The sequence below is a fragment of the Phyllobates terribilis genome, unplaced genomic scaffold (genome assembly GCF_046119375.1).
Source record: "Phyllobates terribilis strain yellow unplaced genomic scaffold, ASM4611937v1 Scaffold_2__4_contigs__length_985480577, whole genome shotgun sequence".
Taxonomy (NCBI): Eukaryota; Metazoa; Chordata; class Amphibia; order Anura; family Dendrobatidae; genus Phyllobates; species Phyllobates terribilis.
Window position 1 is genome coordinate 32772318 of NW_027362762.1, and position 15885 is coordinate 32788202.

Below are 15885 nucleotides of genomic sequence, written 5' to 3' on the forward strand. Positions count from 1 at the left end.
AGCAGCCTTCTCTACATCATGTACCCTGTCCTCATACACAGCCTTCTCTACATCATGTATCCTGTCCTCATACACAGCCGCAGCCTTCTCTACATCATGTACCCTGTCCCCATACACAGCCGCAGCCTCCTCTACATCATGTACCCTGTCCTCATACACAGCCGCAGCCTTCTCTACATCATATACCCTGTCCTCATACACAGCCGCAGCCTTCTCTACATCATGTACCCTGTCCTCATACACAGCCGCAGCCTTCTCTACATCATGTACCCTGTCCTCATACACAGCCACAGCCTTCTCTACATCATGTACCCTGTCCTCATACACAGCAGCAGCCTTCTCTACATCATGTACCCTGTCCTCATACACAGCCTTCTCTACATCATGTATCCTGTCCTCATACACAGCCGCAGCCTTCTCTACATCATGTACCCTGTCCCCATACACAGCCGCAGCCTTCTCTACATCATGTACCCTGTCCTCATACACAGCAGCAGCCTTCTCTACATCATGTACCCTGTCCTCATACACAGCCACAGCCTTCTCTACATCATGTACCCTGTCCTCATACACAGCAGCAGCCTTCTCTACATCATGTATCCTGTCCTCATACACAGCCGCAGCCTTCTCTACATCATGTACCCTGTCCTCATACACAGCCGCAGCCTTCTCTACATCATGTACCCTGTCCTCATACACAGCCACAGCCTTCTCTACATCATGTACCCTGTCCTCATACACAGCCGCAGCCTTCTCTACATCATGTATCCTGTCCTCATACACAGCCACAGCCTTCTCTACATCATGTATCCTGTCCTCATACACAGCCGCAGCCTTCTCTACATCATGTACCCTGTCCTCATACACAGCCGCAGCCTTCTCTACATCATGTACCCTGTCCTCATACACAGCCTTCTCTACATCATGTATCCTGTCCTCATACACAGCCGCAGCCTTCTCTACATCATGTACCCTGTCCTCATACACAGCCGCAGCCTTCTCTACATCATGTACCCTGTCCTCATACACAGCCGCAGCCTTCTCTACATCATGTACCCTGTCCTCATACACAGCCGCAGCCTTCTCTACATCATGTACCCTGTCCCCATACACAGCCGCAGTCTTCTCTACATCATGTACCCTGTCCTCATACACAGCCGCAGCCTTCTCTACATCATGTACCCTGTCCTCATACACAGCCGCAGCCTTCTCTACATCATGTACCCTGTCCTCATACACAGCCGCAGCCTTCTCTACATCATGTACCCTGTCCTCATACACAGCCGCAGCCTTCTCTACATCATGTACCCTGTCCTCATACACAGCCACAGCCTTCTCTACATCATGTACCCTGTCCTCATACACAGCCACAGCCTTCTCTACATCATGTATCCTGTCCTCATACACAGCCACAGCCTTCTCTACATCATGTACCCTGTCCTCATACACAGCCGCAGCCTTCTCTACATCATGTACCCTGTCCTCATACACAGCCGCAGCCTTCTCTACATCATGTATCCTGTCCTCATACACAGCCGCAGCCTTCTCTACATCATGTACCCTGTCCTCATACACAGCCACAGCCTTCTCTACATCATGTACCCTGTCCTCATACACAGCCGCAGCCTTCTCTACATCATGTACGCTGTCCTCATACACAGCCGCAGCCTTCTCTACATCATGTACCCTGTCCCCATACACAGCCGCAGCCTTCTCTACATCATGTACCCTGTCCTCATACACAGCCGCAGCCTTCTCTACATCATGTACCCTGTCCTCATACACAGCCGCAGCCTTCTCTACATCATGTACCCTGTCCTCATACACAGCCGCAGCCTTCTCTACATCATGTACCCTGTCCTCATACACAGCCGCAGCCTTCTCTACATCATGTATCCTGTCCCCATACACAGCAGCAGCCTTCTCTACATCATGTACCCTGTCCCCATACACAGCCGCAGCCTTCTCTACATCATGTACCCTGTCCTCATACACAGTCGCAGCCTTCTCTACATCATGTACCCTGTCCTCATACACAGCCGCAGCCTTCTCTACATCATGTACCCTGTCCTCATACACAGCCGCAGCCTTCTCTACATCATGTATCCTGTCCCCATACACAGCAGCAGCCTTCTCTACATCATGTACCCTGTCCTCATACACAGCCGCAGCCTTCTCTACATCATGTATCCTGTCCCCATACACAGCCGCAGCCTTCTCTACATCATGTACCCTGTCCCCATACACAGCCGCAGCCTTCTCTACATCATGTACCCTGTCCTCATACACAGCCGCAGCCTTCTCTACATCATGTACCCTGTCCTCATACACAGCCGCAGCCTTCTCTACATCATGTACCCTGTCCTCATACACAGCAGCATCCTTCTCTACATCATGTACCCTGTCCTCATACACAGCCGCAGCCTTCTCTACATCATGTATCCTGTCCTCATACACAGCAGCAGCCTTCTCTACATCATGTACCCTGTCCTCATACACAGCCTTCTCTACATCATGTATCCTGTCCTCATACACAGCCGCAGCCTTCTCTACATCATGTACCCTGTCCCCATACACAGCCGCAGCCTCCTCTACATCATGTACCCTGTCCTCATACACAGCCGCAGCCTTCTCTACATCATATACCCTGTCCTCATACACAGCCGCAGCCTTCTCTACATCATGTACCCTGTCCTCATACACAGCCGCAGCCTTCTCTACATCATGTACCCTGTCCTCATACACAGCCGCAGCCTTCTCTACATCATGTATCCTGTCCCCATACACAGCAGCATCCTTCTCTACATCATGTACCCTGTCCTCATACACAGCAGCAGCCTTCTCTACATCATGTACCCTGTCCTCATACACAGCCTTCTCTACATCATGTATCCTGTCCTCATACACAGCCGCAGCCTTCTCTACATCATGTACCCTGTCCCCATACACAGCCGCAGCCTCCTCTACATCATGTACCCTGTCCTCATACACAGCCGCAGCCTTCTCTACATCATATACCCTGTCCTCATACACAGCCGCAGCCTTCTCTACATCATGTACCCTGTCCTCATACACAGCCGCAGCCTTCTCTACATCATGTACCCTGTCCTCATACACAGCCGCAGCCTTCTCTACATCATGTATCCTGTCCCCATACACAGCAGCATCCTTCTCTACATCATGTACCCTGTCCCCATACACAGCCGCAGCCTTCTCTACATCATGTACCCTGTCCTCATACACAGCAGCAGCCTTCTCTACATCATGTACCCTGTCCTCATACACAGCCTTCTCTACATCATGTATCCTGTCCTCATACACAGCCGCAGCCTTCTCTACATCATGTACCCTGTCCCCATACACAGCCGCAGCCTTCTCTACATCATGTACCCTGTCCTCATACACAGCAGCAGCCTTCTCTACATCATGTACCCTGTCCTCATACACAGCCTTCTCTACATCATGTATCCTGTCCTCATACACAGCCTCAGCCTTCTCTACATCATGTACCCTGTCCTCATACACAGCCACAGCCTTCTCTACATCATGTACACTGTCCTCATACACAGCTGCAGCCTTCTCTACATCATGTACCCTGTCCTCATACACAGCCGCAGCCTTCTCTACATCATGTATCCTGTCCTCATACACAGCCACAGCCTTCTCTACATCATGTATCCTGTCCTCATACACAGCCGCAGCCTTCTCTACATCATGTACCCTGTCCTCATACACAGCCGCAGCCTTCTCTACATCATGTATCCTGTCCTCATACACAGCCGCAGCCTTCTCTACATCATGTACCCTGTCCTCATACACAGCCGCAGCCTTCTCTACATCATGTACCCTGTCCTCATACACAGCCGCAGCCTTCTCTACATCATGTACCCTGTCCTCATACACAGCCGCAGCCTTCTCTACATCATGTATCCTGTCCTCATACACAGCCACAGCCTTCTCTACATCATGTACCCTGTCCTCATACACAGCCGCAGCCTTCTCTACATCATGTATCCTGTCCTCATACACAGCCGCAGCCTTCTCTACATCATGTACCCTGTCCCCATACACAGCCGCAGTCTTCTCTACATCATGTACCCTGTCCTCATACACAGCCGCAGCCTTCTCTACATCATGTACCCTGTCCTCATACACAGCCGCAGCCTTCTCTACATCATGTACCCTGTCCTCATACACAGCCGCAGCCTTCTCTACATCATGTACCCTGCCCTCATACACAGCCGCAGCCTTCTCTACATCATGTATCCTGTCCCCATACACAGCAGCAGCCTTCTCTACATCATGTATCCTGTCCCCATACACAGCAGCAGCCTTCTCTACATCATGTACCCTGTCCCCATACACAGCCGCAGCCTTCTCTACATCATGTACCCTGTCCCCATACACAGCCACAGCCTTCTCTACATCATGTACCCTGTCCTCATACACAGCCTTCTCTACATCATGTATCCTGTCCTCATACACAGCCTTCTCTACATCATGTACCCTGTCCTCATACACAGCCTTCTCTACATCATGTATCCTGTCCTCATACACAGCCGCAGCCTTCTCTACATCATGTACCCTGTCCTCCTACACAGCCGCAGCCTTCTCTACATCATGTACACTGTCCTCATACACAGCTGCAGCCTTCTCTACATCATGTATCCTGTCCTCATACACAGCCGCAGCCTTCTCTACATCATGTACCCTGTCCTCATACACAGCCGCAGCCTTCTCTACATCATGTACCCTGTCCTCACACAGCCGCAGCCTTCTCTACATCATGTACCCTGTCCTCATACACAGCCGCAGTCTTCTCTACATCATGTACCCTGTCCTCATACACAGCCACAGCCTTCTCTACATCATGTACCCTGTCCTCATACACAGCCGCAGCCTTCTCTACATCATGTACCCTGTCCTCATACACAGCCGCAGCCTTCTCTACATCATGTACCCTGTCCTCACACAGCCGCAGCCTTCTCTACATCATGTACCCTGTCCTCACACAGCCGCAGCCTTCTCTACATCATGTACCCTGTCCTCACACAGCCGCAGCCTTCTCTACATCATGTACCCTGTCCTCATACACAGCCGCAGTCTTCTCTACATCATGTACCCTGTCCTCATACACAGCCACAGCCTTCTCTACATCATGTACCCTGTCCTCATACACAGCCGCAGCCTTCTCTACATCATGTACCCTGTCCTCATACACAGCCGCAGCCTTCTCTACATCATGTATCCTGTCCTCATACACAGCCGCAGCCTTCTCTACATCATGTACCCTGTCCTCATACACAGCCGCAGCCTTCTCTACATCATGTATCCTGTCCTCATACACAGCCGCAGCCTTCTCTACATCATGTACCCTGTCCTCATACACAGCCGCAGCCTTCTCTACATCATGTACCCTGTCCTCATACACAGCTGCAGCCTTCTCTACATCATGTACCCTGTCCTCATACACAGCCGCAGCCTTCTCTACATCATGTACCCTGTCCCCATACACAGCCGCAGCCTTCTCTACATCATGTATCCTGTCCTCATACACAGCCACAGCCTTCTCTACATCATGTACCCTGTCCTCATACACAGCCACAGCCTTCTCTACATCATGTACCCTGTCCTCATACACAGCCGCAGCCTTCTCTACATCATGTACCCTGTCCTCATACACAGCCGCAGCCTTCTCTACATCATGTACCCTGTCCTCATACACAGCCGCAGCCTTCTCTACATCATGTATCCTGTCCTCAGCCGCAGCCTTCTCTACATCATGTATCCTGTCCTCATACACAGCCGCAGCCTTCTCTACATCATGTATCCTGTCCTCATACACAGCCGCAGCCTTCTCTACATCATGTACCCTGTCCTCATACACAGCCTTCTCTACATCATGTACCCTGTCCTCATACACAGCCTTCTCTACATCATGTATCTTGTCCTCATACACAGCCGCAGCCTTCTCTACATCATGTACCCTGTCCTCATACACAGCAGCAGCCTTCTCTACATCATGTACCCTGTCCTCATACACAGCCACAGCCTTCTCTACATCATGTACCCTGTCCTCATACAGAGCCGCAGCCTTCTCTACATCATGTATCCTGTCCTCATACACAGCCGCAGCCTTCTCTACATCATGTACCCTGTCCTCATACACAGCCACAGCCTTCTCTACATCATGTACCCTGTCCTCATACACAGCCGCAGCCTTCACTACATCATGTATCCTGTCCTCATACACAGCCGCAGCCTTCTCTACATCATGTACCCTGTCCTCATACACAGCCACAGCCTTCTCTACATCATGTATCCTGTCCTCATACACAGCCGCAGCCTTCTCTACATCATGTATCCTGTCCTCATACACAGCCGCAGCCTTCTCTACATCATGTACCCTGTCCTCATACACAGCCACAGCCTTCTCTACATCATGTACCCTGTCCTCATACACAGCCGCAGCCTTCACTACATCATGTATCCTGTCCTCATACACAGCCGCAGCCTTCTCTACATCATGTACCCTGTCCTCATACACAGCCGCAGCCTTCTCTACATCATGTATCCTGTCCTCATACACAGCCGCAGCCTTCTCTACATCATGTATCCTGTCCTCATACACAGCCGCAGCCTTCTCTACATCATGTATCCTGTCCCCATACACAGCCGCAGCCTTCTCTACATCATGTACCCTGTCCTCATACACAGCCGCAGCCTTCTCTACATCATGTATCCTGTCCTCATACACAGCCGCAGCCTTCTCTACATCATGTACCCTGTCCTCATACACAGCCGCAGCCTTCTCTACATCATGTACCCTGTCCTCATACACAGCCACAGCCTTCTCTACATCATGTATCCTGTCCTCATACACAGCCGCAGCCTTCTCTACATCATGTATCCTGTCCCCATACACAGCCGCAGCCTTCTCTACATCATGTATCCTGTCCCCATACACAGCCGCAGCCTTCTCTACATCATGTATCCTGTCCTCATACACAGCCGCAGCCTTCTCTACATCATGTATCCTGTCCCCATACACAGCCGCAGCCTTCTCTACATCATGTACCCTGTCCTCATACACAGCCACAGCCTTCTCTACATCATGTACCCTGTCCTCATACACAGCCACAGCCTTCTCTACATCATGTACCCTGTCCTCATACACAGCCACAGCCTTCTCTACATCATGTACCCTGTCCTCTTACACAGCCGCAGCCTTCTCTACATCATGTACCCTGTCCTCATACACAGCCACAGCCTTCTCTACATCATGTACCCTGTCCTCATACACAGCCGCAGCCTTCTCTACATCATGTACCCTGTCCTCATACACAGCCGCAGCCTTCTCTACATCATGTACCCTGTCCTCATACACAGCCGCAGCCTTCTCTACATCATGTACCCTGTCCTCATACACAGCCGCAGCCTTCTCTACATCATGTACCCTGTCCTCATACACAGCCACAGCCTTCTCTACATCATGTACCCTGTCCTCATACACAGCCACAGCCTTCTCTACATCATGTACCCTGTCCTCATACACAGCCGCAGCCTTCTCTACATCATGTATCCTGTCCTCATACACAGCCGCTGCTTCTTCGTGACCTGGCTCTTACCTGTGCTTGGATGTATCTGGAACCGGCCCTCTTCATTGCCCCCAGTGAATTGATAACCGATCCGCCCGTTTTCTCCCAGGTCCGGGTCTTGTGCCACCAGATAGAGGGCTGTAGATCCCACAGGAAGGTCCTCTGACAACCATATGACAGAGGGTGTGATGAAGTGGGGCGAGTTATCATTGCGATCACTGAGGAAGACTCTGGCAGTCACAGAGGTGAAGCGGCGTTGGCTGGCATTTAGCGCACAGTCTCGCGCCTCCACCGTCAGCAGATATGAAGACACTTTTTCCCGATCCAGCTGGTGAGAGATACTCATTACACCGGTCTCTGCATCCAGGCGAAATATATGGTCCGCCAGCTCTGGCTCCTGATGTAGCAAGGAATATCGGACCTGACTGTTTGGTCCTGGCCCATCCCGGTCCAGAGCTTCGAAAGTGAAGACAGAAGAACCCACTTGAGCATCTTCTGCCACCACTAATGTCAATGGGTCCTCAGGAAACACCGGGGAGTGATCATTCCTGTCTTGGACATCAATCTCAACTTGGACTACTTGAGGAGCTAAGTACATGCCAGTCACTTCTCTTGCCTCCTCCACACTCACCCTCAGGCTGTACCGGGGCTGAGACTCAAAGTCTAGGTCTTTCACCAGGAAGATGTTACCGGTCCGTCCATCCACCATAAAAGTCCCATTTGGGTCATCGTGCAGCGTGTAGATGGCTGAGCCATGAGGAGTCTTAGAAGAAACAGTACCCAGAAGTGACCCCGGGGGTAATCCCTCCATTGGTGTAAGGACGAGTGCACTGGGGTTTGGCTTGGCTGGATATCTGGAGGATGGTAAAACCTGTGAAATACATTATATATACATATATGATGCGCACACTGGACCTTTAGTATTCCGGCAAGACTCTCCGTATATAGCCAGTACCTGTATGCGAAGTGAGGCCTCTGCACTCTTGGAAGACGATCCAGAATCGCGGGCCTGAATGGTCATTGTGTAGACAGATCGCTCGGCGTGGTGTATGGGGGCAGCAGTCCGCAGCTCTCCGGTGTGTGGGTGCAGGGTGAACCGCTCGGCCCACGGACCTGCCAAGATGATGATACCAATTACATAAAAGTCACTGCTCTAAATATTGGGGTGAGCTGGACAGATTAGGGGTGGTCGTGCCCGAAGGGTGCATATTCTGGAAGCTAACAACGTGGCAAAAGGCCAGGATATTAAGATGATGTCTGCTTCTAGTTGTAGTTTTGTCACGGACATGGTACTATGTAGACTTACTATCATTCATAGCCTGATATAACTGTTTACTACACAAGTCTACATAGATCCCGCACCATGGATACGATGGCTTCACGTTAGTATGGCTCTGATCGACACAATCACAGCTCACAATGCCATCAATCGTCTGTCACATCATCAATCACACCCATCATGTCATCAGTCACCCATCTGTCATTCATCACATCTATCAATATCATGTTATCAGTCATCTGGAACATCATCAATCGCCCATTCATCACACCCAGTTTCTCCAGGGTGCACATTCCTTTCATAAAAGCATCTTCGGCAGAGTTCATGTCTCCGAAAGAAAATATTGAATATCGAAATTTGTATAAATCTGATAGTGATGGGACATACTTTTTCGGTTACAGGGCTAATAGGGGAAGCAGATGCATATTTTTTCCTATCTGTAACCCTTTCCTATCGTTTTGGATTAACCCTTTTACAACCCAAGGTGGTTTGCACATTAATGACTGGGCCAATTTTTACAATTCTGACCACTGTCACTTTATGAGGTAATTACTCTGGAGCTTCACCGGATCCCCCTGATTCTGAGATTGTTTTTTCGTGACATATTGTACTTCATGATTGCGGTAAAATTTCTTTGATATCACTTGCATTTATTTGTGCAAAAAATGGAAATATGGAGAAAATTGTTAAAATTTTGCAATTTTCAAAATTTGAATTTCCATGCCCTTAAATCAGAGAGATCTGTCACACAAAATAGTTAATAAATAACATTTCCCACATGTCTACTTTACATCAGCACAATTTTGGAACCAACATTTTTTTTTATTGGGGAGCTAAAAGGGTTAAAAGTTGACCAGCGATTTCTCATTTTTCCAACAAAATTTACAAAACCATTTTTTTAGGGACCACATCACATTTGAAGTGACTTTGAGGGGTCTATATGACAGAAAATACCCTAAAGTGACACCATTCTACAAACTGCACCCCTCAAGGTGCTCAAAACCACATTCAAGAAGTTTATTAACCCTTCAGGTGCTTCACAGGAATTTTTGGAATGTGGAAGAAAAAAATTAACATTTAACTTTTTTCACAAGAATGTTACTTTAGACCCAATTTTTTTTATTTTCGCAGGGGTAACAGGAAAAAATGGACCCCAAAATTTGTTGTGCAATTTCCCCTGGGCACGCAGATACCCCATATGTGGGGAAAAACCACTGTTTGGGCGCACAGCAGGGCTCGGAAGGGAAGGAGCGCCATTTGACTTTTTTAATGTAAAATTTGCTTGAATAATTAGCGGACGCCATGTTGCATTTGGGGAGCCCCTGATATGCCTAAACAATGGAAATCCCCCCACAAGTGACCCCATTTTGGAAACTAGACCTCTCAGGGAACTTATCTAGATGTGTGGTGAGCACCCTGAACCCCCAAGTCCTTTACAGAAGTTTATAACATGGAGCCGTGAAAATAAAAAAATCAAACTTTTTCCACAAAAATGATCTTTTAGCCCCAATTTATTTATTTTCACAAGACTAAGAGGAGAAAATGGACCCCAAAAACTTTTGTGCAATTTCTCCTGAGTACGTCAATACCCCATATGTGGGGAAAATACAGTGTTTGGTCGCATGGCAGAGTTCAGAAGGGAAGGAGCACTGTGTGACTTTTTGAACGCAAAATCGGCTGGAATCGAGAGCGGACGCCATGTCGCGTTTGGAGAGCCCCTGATGTGCCTAAATAGTGGAAACCCCCCACAAGTGACCCTATTTTGGAAACTAGACCCCTCAAGGATTTTATCAAGGGGTATAGTGAACATTTTGAACCCAGAGGTACGACACAGAATTTGATAACATTAGGTCATCATATTGAATAAGTTGTCATTAGTCTTGAGCGCAAGTGCTCGCTATTTGAGTTTGCATCGGGTACTCGGGTATGCACCATGTATCGCGGGTGATCGAGTGACATGCTCAAGTCCCCGCCCGCATGTGTCACGGTTATTAGACACCCAAAAAAACATGTGGAGATCGCTCGTGTATGGCAGGCAATCCTCGCGAGATCTTTTTGGCCGCGAAGCATATGGGGCGGAGACTCGAGCACCCGCGATACTCAGGGCATACCCGAGCACCCGATGCAAACTCAAGTAGCGAGCACTTGCACTCAACACTGGTCGCCATATCCTCATCATTTTTTCTTACTTTTGAAAAAAAAAACAACCCCATCACAACCCTAACCCTCGCCTAACCCCAAACCCAACCCCAACCCCAACCCCAGCCCAACCCCAACCCCAGCCCAACCCTAACCCTAGCCCTAACCCGAGAGTTTATTTTTGACGCCGTTCCTCGTGCGGTATAAGTGATTAGACGACTTTATTCTTCGGGTCGGTGTGATTACAGAGATACCAGAATCATATGGGGTTTTTATGACTGACAGCTGTCACACACTAAAAGACGCAGATTTTGTAAAATCTAGTTTTTGCATCGCCATATTTTGAGAGCTATAATTTTTCCATATTTTGGCAGACAGTCATGTGACAGCTCGTTTTTTGCGAGATGAGTTGACGTTGTTATTGGTGCCATTTTCAGGCACGTCACATTTTTTGATCGCTTTCTATTCTGAATTTTGGGATGCAAAATAAACAAAAGCCAACAATTCAGAAATTGTGTTTTTTGTTTTTTTTTTATTCTGTTCCGCGTGTGGTAATATTGATGAGGCAGCTTTATTCTTCGGGTCAGTACGTTTACAGCGGTACCACATTTATATAGTTTTCTATGTTTTGCCGCTTTTACACAATAAAAACTATTTTATAGAAAAAATTATTTTTTTGCATCGCTTTATTCTGAGAGCTGTAACTTTTGGATTTTTTTGCTGATGGAGCTCTATGGTAGCTTGTTTTTTGCGGGACAAGATGACGTTTTCAGCGGTACCATTTTTATTTATATTTGTCTTTTTGATCGCGTGTTATTCCATTTTTTGTTTGGCGGTATGATGATAAAGCATTGTTTTTTGCTTCGTTTTTTTTTTTTACCGTGTTCACTGAAGGGGTTAACTAGTGGGAAAATTTTATAGGTCAGGTCATTCCGGACGCGGCGATACCAAATATGTGTACTTTTATTGTTTGTTTGTTTTTTTTTCATAATGATATTTATTGATGGGTACATTATATTTTTAATTTTGGTGGATTATTTATTTTATTTATTTTTTTTTATATTTTTTCAATTTTTTTTACTTTTTTTTTTTTTCACTTTCTGAGAGTTTTTTTTACTTTTTTACTTTGTCCCACTATGAGACTTTCACTTTTTTTATTCTGATCACCTGCATAGCATAGGGATGGAGCACCATCCCTGTGTCATACAGGCTATCAGCGCTGCACAGTGAGAACATTGTTTGGTCGTGCACTGCGCATGACCAAACAATCTTCCTGCTGTCTGGTGACCCGGATGTTGTCATGACGACATCAGGTCGTCATGGCAACATCTGGGAAGCCGCGGCAGACAGCGCTGGAGGCCGGAAGAGGAGGTGAGTATTGCGATCACCTCCCCTTAGCCACTGCAATGCTGCGATTGACTTCGATCGCAGCATTGCGGGGGTTAATGTGCCAGGAGTGGTGCGGGACCGCTCCCTGCACATAGTACCGGGTGTCAGCTGTGACAATCAGCTGACACCCGGCGGCGATCGCGCCCGCACAGCCTGTGTGCGCGCGCGATCGCCATGACGTACTAATACGGGTCAGGCTCTTAAGTCCCAGGGCACAGACGCGTATTAGTACGTCATGGGCTTTAAAGGGGTTAAATATAAAATTGAATAGTTCTGTTCCTTTTGTTCTGTAAACCGCGCCTCAAAGCCATACGTTACCTACATGACCTCTCGTCAGCCTGTAAAAATGACTGGTGGTGACAGCTAGTAATCTTTCTTGGGTTGTCGTGGAGTTAGCAGTGCCCGCACATGGGGTATATACACATATTCCATGAGTTGCAATCAGAGGTGTATATGCCATACGCTCACTGCTAGTTTCCCGATAACAGGCCTATTAGTAGAACCAGCCTGTGGCCTCCTCCGTTAATTGTCGGCCACCAATCGTGTAATTGTCCAGACGACTGGGAACAGCAGAGAGCTGTTGCGTTAAAGATAACAGCGTGGCTGAGTTCAGTTACACCCCCCTGGCTGCAATCTTTGACACCCAACATTATCAATTACCCATTCACCACATCCAACACCATGTTATTAATCACTTACCAATCAATCACCATCAGAGCACCATTTATCTATCAGTCATCATGGAGCTACAAGCTCACAGCCTTCCATAAGGTTCTCAGCCTCTCACTTGGTCATGGGTTACATCAATCATTTTCACAATTCCTCCCATTCCCTGGTGCACACGGCAAAACTCCTGTACTACCATTGTACTGCTGTCTTCTGTACGTTGTTGTACCTGACAGACTGTAGCTCACTGTCCCGTTCTCGCCTTCATCTGCATCTTTCGCTGAGATAGAAGTCACAAATGTCCCGGAGAATTTCCCTTCCATAACCTGTAGGAAAAGACATACAGACAACAACATCAAGAACAGCCATGGACCTGGAGAAGGGGAAGGACCTGGGAAATGTGGAGAGGACAGACAAGGTGGAGGAGAAGAGGAGAAGGAGGTGGAAAAGGTGGAGAGGACAGACAAGGTGGAGGAGAAGAGGAGAAGGAGGTGGAAAAGGTGGAGAGGACAGACAAGGTGGAGGAGAAGAGGAGAAGGAGGTGGAAAAGGTGGAGAGGACAGACAAGGTGGAGGAGAAGAGGAGAAGGAGGTGGAAAAGGTGGAGAGGACAGACAAGGTGGAGGAGAAGAGGAGAAGGAGGTGGAAAAGGTGGAGAGGACAGACAAGGTGGAGGAGAAGAGGAGAAGGAGGTGGAAAAGGTGGAGAGGACAGACAAGGTGGAGGAGAAGAGGAGAAGGAGGTGGAAAAGGTGGAGAGGACAGACAAGGTGGAGGAGAAGAGGAGAAGGAGGTGGAATCCTCTTCTCCATTACCTGCACTGTTGTCTCCCTCCCAGGGCCGGGGTGCAGGAACACTGGATGGTTGTCATTCTCATCCAGCACAGAGACGTGGATGGTGCCGGTAACACTCCGCGGAGGCGCCCCGCCGTCTTGGGCTATGACTAGTAACTGATATGTGGCCTGGAGCTCCCGGTCCAAACTCCGTCTTACTGATAACTCCCCTACAGAGAATGACATGAGAGGGGGACCCCACGTATAAACTCACATCACATGTATAGAGATCACTGGGAGGAGCTATATGGCAGGGCTCGACAAACCCAGGCGCCTGGTCGCCAGTGGCGCCTAGAAAATGTTGCCTGGTGCTTGAGGAGTTGAGAAGAAAAAAAAAATTACTCTCAATCCAATCCCACCTCCTGCACGGAGTCATCCAATCGGAGGAAGCAGGGACAGTATCGCTCAGGCCCCCTTATGCTCCGGGACTGGACAGGGAGAGTTGGGTTACGGGGGAAGGATCGCTGTGGCCGGGGGCCCGTTCTCATCTCCCGCTACCTGTGTAAGTACATACAAAGGCCGTGCTCCCCGGGGAGACGCCGTGTGTGAGGGGGTCTATATGTACATACAGTGTGTGCCCCACCATCCCCCCTCCCCGGCCGCGTACAATGAGGCCGCAGTCGTGCAGCCGCCGCGCTGCACATTCGCTGCCCGTAGTATTGTGTGAGGAAATTCTCGTCTGCTGTGAGTGCGGCCATTGGAACCTCATGGCCGGGAGGGGGTAGCGCTGCACGGCTGCACAACCGCCTGAGGCCCCAGGTGGCACTCCGCCGAGTGCTGCGCACAAAGCAGCGCGTGGGGCAGCAAGACAAACATCAGCCTCTGTCCATGGTGATCGCCCGCCGCTGACCCCTCCTCTGTGGCCGCTGAAGCACTGCCCGGTGTGTAATGCTGCAGTGTCCCCAAAATCACATGGCCACACACTACATACGTTACCCAGCAACCCCCTCCAATGTGTGTGTTATTAAAAGGTCTTCATTTTACTTGCAATCATCAGCTGCAGTATATACTGGTGGATATACAGCACTGTATATACTGCAGTATATATGTATGTACATTGGTGTACATATGTATATCCACCAGTATATATGTATATCGTGCTGTATATACAGCAGTGTCTCTATGTATATACATCATTGTATATATGTATATACACCTGTGTATATATGTACAGTTATATGAAAAAGTTTGGGCACCCCTATTAATCTTAAGCTTATTGTTTTATAAAAATTGGTGTTTTTGCAGCAGCTCTTTCAGTTTGATATATGTAATAACTGTTGGACACAGTAATGTTTCTGCCTTGAAATGAGGTTTATTGTACGAACAGAAAATGTGCAATCTGCATTCAAACAAAATGTGACAGGTGCATAAGTATGGGCACCTCACCAGAAAAGTGACATTAATATTTAGTAGATCCTCCTTTTGCCTCTAGTCGCTTCCTGTAGCTTTTAATGATTTCCTGGATCCTGGATGAAGGTATTTTTGACCATTCCTCTTTACAAAACAATTCCAGTTCAGTTAAGTTTGATGGTCGCCCCCGAGCATGGACAGCCCTCTTCAAATGATCCCACAGATGTTCAATGATATTCAGGTCTGGGGACTGGGATGGCCATTCCAGAACATTGTAATTGTTCCTCTGCATGAATGCCTGAGTAGATTTGGAGCGGTGTTTTGGATCATTGTCTTGCAGAAAGATCCATCCCCTGCGTAACTTCAACTTTATCACTGATTCTTGAACATTATTGTCAAGAATCTGCTGATACTGAGTGGAATCCATGCGTCCCTCAACTTTAACAAGATTCCTGGTTCCGGCATTGGCCACACAGCCCCAAAGCATGATGGAACCTTCACCAAATTTTACTGTGGGTAGCAAGTGTTTTTCTTGGAATGCTGTGGTTTTTTGCCGCCATGCATAACGCCTTTTTGTATGACCAAACAACTCAATCTTGGTTTCATCAGTCCACAGGACCTTCTTCCAAAAAG

General features: G+C 48.4%; 1 protein-coding gene across 1 annotated transcript in view; it reads right to left on the reverse strand.

Annotated features, from left to right (window-relative positions):
• The window catches only part of DCHS1 (dachsous cadherin-related 1), a 239831-nt gene that overhangs the window by 124067 nt on the left and 99879 nt on the right, over positions 1-15885 (reverse strand). Inside the window, exons 7-10 of the mRNA XM_073661236.1 lie at positions 13885-14072; positions 13301-13397; positions 8554-8711; positions 7629-8469 (exon numbers count right to left, since the gene is read on the reverse strand). Coding sequence (XP_073517337.1) covers positions 7629-8469; positions 8554-8711; positions 13301-13397; positions 13885-14072 — 1284 coding nt within the window. The remainder of the gene's footprint in view (positions 1-7628; positions 8470-8553; positions 8712-13300; positions 13398-13884; positions 14073-15885) is intronic.